This window comes from Hippoglossus stenolepis, chromosome 12, assembly GCF_022539355.2.
Source record: "Hippoglossus stenolepis isolate QCI-W04-F060 chromosome 12, HSTE1.2, whole genome shotgun sequence".
In the NCBI taxonomy this organism is placed as follows: Eukaryota; Metazoa; Chordata; class Actinopteri; order Pleuronectiformes; family Pleuronectidae; genus Hippoglossus; species Hippoglossus stenolepis.
In genome coordinates, this window is record NC_061494.1 from 30939 (window position 1) to 41404 (window position 10466).

The following is a 10466-nucleotide window of genomic DNA, read 5'->3' on the forward strand; positions in this document are numbered from 1 at the left end:
TACAAAACTGTGTTTTAGGTGCTTTCTAGCGACTTTTTGACGTTTTTAACATATTTTGGACGACATCCCAAAGTATGACTTTTTTTCATTTTTTTTTCTCATATTTTGGAATAAATATAAAACTGAGTTTTTAGGTGATTTCTAGCGACATTTTGACGTTTTTAACATATTTTGGACGACATACCAAAGTATGACTTTTTAAAAAAAAAAATTCTCATATTTTGGACGAAATATAAAACTGTGTTTTTAGGTGCTTTCTAGCGACATTTTGACGTTTTTAACATATTTTGGACTATGTTCTAGATAATCTTTTCAATAGGTGGCTTCAAGATCAATCGTCAGTAAACTGTGACTCGTCTCTTTGTGTTTAACGTGGTACCGTAACAACACAGCCGTGTTTCAGTGGTACTCGTCGTAGAATGTACTTCCACTATCAAAGTAAGCTGATCAGCTGGTTGTCAGCTTTGTAAATGTAAACTGTGTTTTTAGGTAGCGACATTTTGACGTTTTTAACATATTTTGGACTATGTTCTAGATAATCTTTTCAATAGGTGGCTTCAAGATCAATCGTCAGTAAACTGTGACTCGTCTCTTTGTGTTTAACGTGGTACCGTAACAACACAGCCGTGTTTCAGTGGTACTCGTCGTAGAATGTACTTCCACTATCAAAGTACAGCTGATCAGCTGGTTGTCAGCTTTGTAAATGTAAACTGTGTTTTTAGGTAGCGACATTTTGACGTTTTTAACATATTTTGGACGACATACCAAAGTATTAATTTTTTTTTCTCATATTTTGGACGAAATACAAAACTGTTTTTAGGTGCTTTCTAGCGACATTTTGACGTTTTTAACATATTTTGGACGACACACCAAAGTATGACTTTTCATTTTTTTTTCATATTTTGGACGAAATACAAAACTGTTTTTAGGTGCTTTCTAGCAACTTTTTGACGTTTTTAACATATTTTGGACGACATACCAAAGACTTATTTTCTTTTTTTTTTCTCATATTTTGGACGAAATACAAAACTGTGTTTTTAGGTGCTTTCTAGCGACTTTTTGACGTTTTTAACATATTTTGGACGACATAACAATGTATGACTTTTTTTCATTTTTTTTTCTCATATTTTGGACGAAATATAAAACTGAGTTTTTAGGTGCTTTCTAGCGACATTTTGACATTTTTAACATATTTTGGACGACATCCCAAAGTATGCCTATTTTTAAAAAAAAATTCTCATATTTTGGACGAAATACAAAATTGTGTTTTTAGGTGCTTTCTAGCAACTTTTTGACGTTTTTAACATATTTTGGACGACATACCAAAGTATGACTTTTTTTCATTTTTTTTCTCATATGTTAGACGAAATATAAAACTGAGTTTTTATGTGCTTTCTAGCGACATTTTGACGTTTTTAACATATTTTGGACGACATACCAAAGTAGTACTTTTTTTCTTTTTTTTCCTCATATTTTGGACAAAGTACAAAACTGTGTTTTAGGTGCTTTCTAGCGACATTTTGACGTTTTTAACATATTTTGGACGACATACCAAAGTATGACTTTTTTTCATTTTTTTTTCTCATATTTTGGAATAAATATAAAACTGAGTTTTTAGGTGATTTCTAGCGACATTTTGACGTTTTTAACATATTTTGGACGACATACCAAAGTATGACTTTTAAAAAAAAAAAATTCTCATATTTTGGACGAAATATAAAACTGTGTTTTTAGGTGATTTCTAGCGACATTTTGACGTTTTTAACATATTTTGGACTATGTTCTAGATAATCTTTTCAATAGGTGGCTTCAAGATCAATCGTCAGTAAACTGTGACTCGTCTCTTTGTGTTTAACGTGGTACCGTAACAACACAGCCGTGTTTCAGTGGTACTCGTCGTAGAATGTACTTCCACTATCAAAGTACAGCTGATCAGCTGGTTGTCAGCTTTGTAAATGTAAACTGTGTTTTTAGGTAGCGACATTTTGACGTTTTTAACATATTTTGGACGACATACCAAAGTATTAATTTTTTTTTCTCATATTTTGGACGAAATACAAAACTGTTTTTAGGTGCTTTCTAGCGACATTTTGACGTTTTTAACATATTTTGGACGACACCAAAGTATGACTTTTTTTCATTTTTTTTTCATATTTTGGACGAAATACAAAACTGTTTTTAGGTGCTTTCTAGCAACTTTTGAGGTTTTAACATATTTTGACGACATACCAAAGACTTTTTCTTTTTTTCTCATATTTTGACGAAATACAAAACTGTTTTTAGGTGCTTTCAGCGACATTTTGACGTTTTAACATATTTTGACGACACACCAAAGTATGACTTTTTCATTTTTTCATATTTTGAGAAATACAAAACTGTGTTTTTAGGTGCTTTCTAGCAACTTTTTGACGTTTTAACATATTTTGGACGACATACCAAAGACTTTTTTTTTTTTTCTTATTTTTGACGAAATACAAAACTGTGTTTTTTGGTGCTTTCTAGCGACTTTTGACGTTTTTAACATATTTTGGACGACATACCAAAGTATGACTTTTTCATTTTTTTTTCTCATATTTTGGACGAAATATAAAACTGAGTTTTTAGGTGCTTTCTAGCGACATTTTGACATTTTTAACATATTTTGGACGACATCCCAAAGTATGACTATTTTCAAAAAAAAATTCTCATATTTTGGACGAAATACAAAATTGTGTTTTTAGGTGCTTTCTAGCAACTTTTTGACGTTTTTAACATATTTTGGACGACATACCAAAGACTTTTTTTCTTTTTTTTTTCTCATATTTTGGACGAAATACAAAACTGTGTTTTTAGGTGCTTTCTAGCGACTTTTTGACGTTTTTAACATATTTTGGACGACATACCAAAGTATGACTTTTTTTCATTTTTTTTTCTCATATTTTGGACGAAATACAAAATTGTGTTTTTAGGTGCTTTCTAGCAACTTTTTGACGTTTTTAACATATTTTGGACGACATACCAAAGTAGTACTTTTTTTCTTTTTTTTTCTCATATTTTGGACGAAATACAAAACAGTTTTTAGGTGCTTTCTAGAGACTTTTTGACGTTTTTAACATATTTTGGACGACATACCAAAGTATGACTTTTTTTCTTCTCATATTTTGCACGAAGTACAAAACTGTGTTTTTAGGTGCTTTCTAGAGACTTTTTGACATTTTTAACATATTTTGGACGACATACCAAAGACTTTTTTTCATTTTTTTTCTCATATTTTGGACGAAATATAAAACTGAGTTTTTAGGTGCTTTCTAGCGACATTTTGACGTTTTTAACATATTTTGGACGACATACCAAAGTATGACTTTTTTTCATTTTTTTTTCTCATATTTTGGAAGATATACAAAACTGAGTTTTTAGGTGCTTTCTAGCGACATTTTGACATTTTTAACACTGTCAAGTTCCTATGTTTTTTCCCTTCAACTCCTGCCCAACTTGCAATGGCCTGGTACATTACCCCCAAAGGACGCACGGGACAACTCTTTTCAACACAGCTCAATGTTTATTTTGCCTTATTTGTTCATTGTTTGCTGGTTGGTTCATCAGGTTGAAAACCTTCAAAACACAAAAAGAACAAGAAGTTATACAAATATTTTTCAAACAACTTCAATCCAATAAAAGTAAATATGTTTTTACAGTGTACGTAAATGAATGAATGTAAACAGTATTCAAACACCTATATAAATTGAACAAATAACTAAGTACACTTAAACAAAAAGCCAAACTTATATGCATGAAGCCTGTATGCTGTGCCTGTATGCTGTGCCTGTGTGCTGTTGGTTCTTATTTCACAATTCGTCAAACAAGACATCCTAACATTCATGACGATAGCAGCGCTTCCAATATTAAATCATCAAAATAAAAGTCTTGCTACAGTACCAGTGGCTTCTTTGGTGTACCATGAGCTGAATCCTCTCTCCTGCCTCTCTCTCTCTGCTGAGACGTTTGCTGAGAGTCCTCATCCGCAGGTGTCCCAACTCAAGTCATAATGAGCAGCCTGCACTGGCCTGCTGGTGGTGCATTATGGGACTTGAAGTTTTTCTTAGGCAAAGTTCATCATTTTGCCTCGACACTTGAGCTCCTGGTTTTTTAAACCCAGGGAGGTCACACCAGTCCTTCAAGCCTCTGGTTGTTCTTCTATTGGTAGTAGGATGACTAGGCGTCTGACATCCCTATGCAGAATTGTTGCAGGGATTTTTGTTAAGAGCCTCTTCGTTGCTTCCTTGTTTGTTTTTGTGATCTCTCCTCTGGTTGGCTTCGTGACTGGGACGGGGTAGCTGGGAAAGGTTCTCACATGTACATCCCTTACGATGCCTTTCCTATCAGCGTTGACACTGACCACTCTAGCCAACTTGTATTGACCTCTCAGGGCATTTTGGTCAGCCAGCCATACCAAATCTCCTACTGCAACATTTCGCTCCTTGGTGTGCCACTTTGACTGACCTCTGGGCTGGCCCTTCTTCTCCAGCCACTTATGTGCAGCTCGCCACACCCAGCCGATGACCTTGACCAGTTTGGACAAGCTACTGAACTTCCTCACTTCCACAAGATTTTTGATTACCCAGCCAGCAGGTTTCCTTCTTGGAAGAAGAAGAGTTGGGTTTGATGCAGTTTTTTCCTCTTGCATTTCACTTTTTTGGCTCTCCTGCGGGCCTGCAGGTTTTCCTTTTTCTGGCCTATTTCCTCCATTGGCCACTTCAGGAAGTCCGGTCCATTCTGCCATGTGGAATTCTCCTTTAGATCTTCAGGAGTGCCGCCTCTGGTAATGATGTCAGCAATGTTCAGATCTCCCGGTATCCACCACCAGTCTTGCACCAGTCCAGCCTTCTGGATCTCGCCCACTCTATTTGCGAAGAAGGTCTGGTAACCATAGCTTTCTCTTTGAATGGCCCCCAGAACTGTTTGACTGTCAACTAGATGAAACCATCTCTCGATCTCCATTCTTCCATGCTTTTCAAAATATTTCCTTATCCTGGCCGCGAAGACAGCTCCACAGATCTGGGCTTTGACTGCTTCTCCCTTTTGATCCAGCGGTGTAAGCTTGGCTTTTGATTCAACAAATCAGACTTCAGTTCCTTGACTTGTCTCCCACCTCACATACATCACAGCTCCATAGGTTTTGTCACTTCCGTCTGAGAATGTGATCCCCCATGGTTTACCTTCCCAATCAGCTGGTGTGGGTCAGTTTACCACCTCCACCTTCCTGGAACGCTTTCCTAACAAGGATCGCCCCTTTCTGTTTGGCAGGTGTAACTAAGCCAACTGGGTCGTACAGTCCAGCTACTTGGCTTAGGAGTTTCCTCCTAGTCAGCGGGTTAGGTGTCTCAGGTCTCACCTCCTGTTTGAGAAGATCCTTGCCACCTCTCATCTTCTTTTTCCTTTTGGAAAAGTTAATTGATGTCATCATGTAGAGTTTGTCTTCCTCCACTTGGTACCCAATGCCCAGGGCTTTGTTGTCTTCATCTCTCATTTGATTTGGAAGAATAAAGGTTTTACTTTGTTTCACTTCCTTTTCCAGTACTTCTGCTTCAGTGCCTTGCCTCCCACTTTGCCCTGACCGGACCCAAGGTTTGAGAAAGAATCCTCCAGCTCTCAAAATCTCCTCAACTCCTGCTGTGATTTTTTCCAGCTTCTGCAGGTCATTGTGGGAGGTTAAGAGGTCATCCACATAACTGTCCTCTTCAAGGACTCGCCGTTCGTCCTCGAAGTGAGCAAACATGGGCAGGCTTGCTGTCAACCGCATAGCTACCTGTGCAATGCAGCCGGCTGGCTTGTCCCCGATGTTGACTCTTGTGATGGCATATTCAATTATCTCTTCATCTGGACTGTCCCACCAAAGAAATCTGTGCAGATGCATCTCACGCTCCTCTAACCATACTGAGTTGTACATTTTCCTGATGTCCCCTAAAGCTGCATGCACACCCCCTCTGAACCTCAGCAGAACAGCTCTGATAGGGTTGAGAACATCTGGTCCCTTTAGAAGAAGATCATTCATGCGTACACCTTTGAATTTCTGGCTGCTATTCCATACAATTCTCACTGGAGTTGTCACTGAATGAGGGTTTGGCGCCACCAGATGGCTTACGTACCACACTGGTCCTTTCCACTTGTTCATGATGTCTTCAGTGAGTTTTATGGCTGCCCCTCGTTCAACCATCTCATGGACTTGGGTTGCATATGCAACTTGCCACTCTGGCTCCCTCTTCAGTTGCCTCTCGGTCCTCAAGAACGTGGCCTGCACTGCAGCTTTGTTGTTGGGGGGAGAGGTGGGATCTACAGTCCATGGATATTTTGCATCCCAGTGTGGAGATGTTGTGTGAGCATCCTCTCCGATGTAGGTGAGGCCTCCTTTTATGATCTCAAGCTCCCTCTCCTCTGCCAAGGTCATTTCTTTTCCTCCTGGTTGGCAGTTTCCACATCGACATCCTCCACATCTTGGTTCACATGCAGCTCCGATGCTTTCCCACCACCACCACTCCAGGAAGTCACGGTTTCCAGCAGCTGTAAACTTGGCCTGAGCCTGTTGTAACTGGGCTGCCTCAGTTGTTGAACTCCTGAGGATTTCCTCATACTTGGCAGCAGCTGTCCTCATGGAGCGAGCAAAGTGTGTTTTGGACTCGTGTGCGGTCAGTTCTACTTCCTCAAACAAGTTGGGGTGTGCTCCGCCAACTGTCTTCCCCAATGGACTTTCCCACAAGACAAGATCTCCTACAACTCTCACCCTCTGCGGAGCGAGCCTTCCCTCTCGGTGGCTAATGAGGAGTTCAACTTCTTCTGGCCTTCTCAATTCCTCAAGCTCGACCTCTGGGAAGAATTCCTGCAACTTATCAGGTTCAATTACGTTGTGCACTTTGGCAATTTCATCCAAGCCGTAGCAGACAAGTTCATGTGCCCTCTCTGTTCCTTGAGGAGTTTTGACTCTGACTCTGAGGACATATCTTTCAGTGTTCACCTTCATGGTCATTCCACCAACCCCGTGCACAACTAAGGTTATCTTCTCACTTCGTAACTTCAGCCTGTCAGCAGCCTTATGGGTAATGTAGTTTGTGTCAGATGCAAGGTCAACCAGAGTCCCAATCTTCTGCCCTGCATTTGCGGTGACCTCCATCAGCATCATGATGACAGGAAGTTCAGACAGCCCCCTTTTCTCCAAAAGCTCTGACTGGTCTTTAGCGTTGTTTGTAACTGCGGTTTTGTTGGTGAAAGCTTTTTTGCACCGTTCTGCTAGTTCTGGGGAGAGTTCAGACAAGAACTCCTCTTGTCCCTCTGTTAGCTTGCTTTTACCTCTGCTGCCTTTTCCACTCTTTTCTTCCTCACCCCTTTTCAGTTCTCCTTTTGGGCAGAGAAAGTAATGGCGGTCTCCTCCCTTTTTACAGTCTTTATTCCTGCATAAGAAGGTGTCTCTGCAATATCCGTCATCATCGTGGCATCCAAGACATTTTCTGCACGCTACTAGCTTTTTTAAGGCAGATTTCTTTTCCGGTAGCTTCAGCCCTTTGAACTTCCTACAGAAGAAAATTTTGTTATTGTGTCCACTATCACCACACACACCACACACACATCTTCCAGCTCTCCTTTCTTTGTGGTTCTTGTTGAAGCATATTTCTTTTCTGGACGGTCTGATTTCTCCGTCTTCTCCACAATCCTTAGCTGTTCAAGCCTCAAGGATTTCCTCCTGGTTTTTTAGGAATTTTAAGAGCATGTCAAAGTGGTTGTCTGAAGTGACATCATTTGCAGGGTTGACCATAAACTTTATCCAGTCTCTTTTAATAAAGTCAGGTAACTTGCTCTCAATAGATTTAATTACCAATGGGTTCTTTATGGCTCCAGAGTTTCCCAGCTCTGTGAGATCTGCTAGGGTCTTCTCCACAGACTGTATGTGGTCAATGACTCTCCTTGGCTGGTTCCCCCTCACATGTGGTATCTTCTCCAGCTCCTCAAGGATTTCTATGGCGATAGTTGACTTGTTGCCATACCTGTTCTCCATGACTCTGAATATATCTTCAGCAGTGTTGTATGTTGAAAGTCTGAGGTCCTTTGAAATCTTGTCCTCCACACTGTCCAGGAGCTGAATTTTCTTGACTTCAGCTGATCCAGTTGGCTCTCCTTGCCATTGTAGGCTCTCCCAGTCTTTCCTCCATCTGTGATATTCCCTTTTGCAGCCATTGAAGATGGGCAGAGTGGTTGGCTTGATCTTCACGATTGGTGTTGCTGGTGTGGGCAGTGCCCTCCCCCTCCAACCTCCTGAAACTTCTGTGGCTTGCATTTGTTCCGCAATCCTCCGTGCAGTGACGAATTCAGCTCTTTTATGTTCAAGCCTGTTGCTAGCTGTTCTCAGATCCTTGATTCTGTTATCTAGCTCATCCTTTAATAACGCAGGGATCCATCGCTCCCAAGCTGACATCACTGTGGTGAGCTCCTTTATCCACTTCTCCAAGAGGGTCAGGTGCACTTCATAGCACTCCAAATTAGTACTTTCAATAACTACATTATTTGCTTGATCACAGGCATTTTCAGCTTCTATGATTGCAGTTTTGAGTTCATTTTTGCCGTATCTTGACCACAGGTTCGTCCGGACAGTATCTTTTACTTCTTCAAACTTTGTTTCAGCTTCATTTTCTGTCCTCTCAATGTCGCCCTATTGCTGCTTTTCAAGCACTGCTTCTTCTTCCTCCTCCTCTGGCTTTTTAATCTCAGCCAGCAGTCCCATCCTGTAGTCATCATTGGCATCAAGCAGTTGTCTCAATCAGTCTGAGAGTTTAGTGAACTCCCCCTTTAGCTCTGCTTCAAGCATGCTGCTTACCCCTCTGGTAATGAAGTTGGCCTGTCTGGTGAAGTTGCTTTTTGCAGTGGTCCTCTCTCTTTTGAGCTGCTTGACCGTCTTCCCCAGAGCATCTTCTGCCATTTTGATTCCCTCTGCGTCAACAGCTTGTCTCTGGATGTCTGAAGCCGTTTATCCTCAGGTCCAGGCTGCTTCGCGTGGTTTTCAACTGTCAAGTTCCTAGGTTTTTTTCCTTCAACTCCTGCCCAACTTGCAATGGCCTGGTACATTACCTCCAAAGGACGCACGGGACAACTCTTTTCAACACAGCTCAATGTTTATTTTGCCTTATTTGTTCATTGTTTGCTGGTTGGTTCATCAGGTTGAAAACCTTCAAAACACAAAAAGAACAAGAAGTTATACAAATATTTTTCAAATAACTTCAATCTAATAAATAAAGTAAATATGTTTTTACAGTGTACGTAAATGAATGAATGTAAACAGTATTCAAACACCTATATAAATTGAACAAATAACTAAGTACACTTAAACAAAAAGCCAAACTTATATGCATGCAGCCTGTATGCTGTGCCTGTATGCTGTGCCTGTGTGCTGTGTGCTGCTGGTTCTTATTTCACAATTCATCAAACAAGACATCCTAACATTCGTGACGATAGCAGCGCTTCCAATATTAAATCATCAAAATAAAAGTCTTGCTACAGTACCAGTGGCTTCTTTGGTGTACCATGAGCTGAATCCTCTCTCCTGCCTCTCTCTCTCTGCTGAGACGTTTGCTGAGAGTCCTCATCCGCAGGTGTCCCAACTCAAGTCATAATGAGCAGCCTGCACTGGCCTGCTGGTGGTGCATTATGGGACTTGAAGTTTTACTTAGGCAAAGTTCATCATTTTGCCTCGACACCCACCACAGGTTGATCAGATCTGGGTGCATGTCCCTAGCATATTGGGGCCCAGTTGGGATATTTCCTCCTGATCCAGAGCCATTGGCTGCAGCGTTCTGCAGTGTGTGATGTTTCTTTTATGGTCCGGCGCAGGGCTTGTCGATGGATCTCCAGATCTTTGTGCAACCTAATGGTGCAGCCAACCTCCACAGGGCAAGCTATTGCTTTCCAGTTATTTTTTTTTTTCAGGCAAATTAACTTCTTGGCTTGTGTGATGCTGCGCTAAATCAACTTGCAACACAATCAGAATCAGATTTAGTGTCACTTCTATAATATTCACTCAGCATACACAGGAATGATGAAGAAGAAAATGCCTTTCTCCACAGATCAGTCATACATAGTAAAAACTGACATTTTGAAAAAAGCAATAGAAAACAGGACTCAGAAGTCATTTGTATTTGGAGTTGACAAAGTGCCTTGTTAAATATATGCTTAATACAAACCATAAAACAAAATCGCAGATCCCAACTTTGGTGCTGACACAGATCAGACAGTGACATTCATCACTTCTCCAAATGAAAAATATGTGAATTTTATTCACAATTTATCTTAAGTCATTTGTTTTTCAACTGCAGAACAAATCCCTGACAATGCACAAAGTATTATACAATGGACATGAAGGGTAACGTATTGCATAAGGAACTAAGTGAAGCAGTTTATTAGGTACACCAAGCTAAAACTAATACAATCCAACACCAACAGCCCTAAAA

At 40.3% G+C, this 10466-nt stretch overlaps 1 protein-coding gene and 1 long non-coding RNA gene across 2 annotated transcripts; both read right to left on the reverse strand.

The window, feature by feature from the left end:
- Positions 1 to 3518: 3518 nt before the first annotated feature.
- Positions 3519 to 4531, reverse strand: LOC118118618. The gene is made up of 2 exons (XR_004697981.2): positions 3916 to 4531; positions 3519 to 3591 (listed from the first exon to the last, which is right to left on the reverse strand). It is a non-coding gene; the product is annotated as an uncharacterized LOC118118618 (long non-coding RNA).
- A 2928-nt stretch (positions 4532 to 7459) lies between these two features.
- LOC118119242 lies at positions 7460 to 9686 on the reverse strand. Its single transcript, XM_047342192.1, has 2 exons — positions 9523 to 9686; positions 7460 to 9188 (listed from the first exon to the last, which is right to left on the reverse strand). Exon 2 carries the CDS (start codon positions 8438 to 8440, stop codon positions 7691 to 7693), a length of 750 nt encoding a protein of 249 aa, XP_047198148.1. The 5' UTR covers positions 8441 to 9188; positions 9523 to 9686; the 3' UTR covers positions 7460 to 7690.
- Between the last annotated feature and the right edge of the window lie 780 nt (positions 9687 to 10466).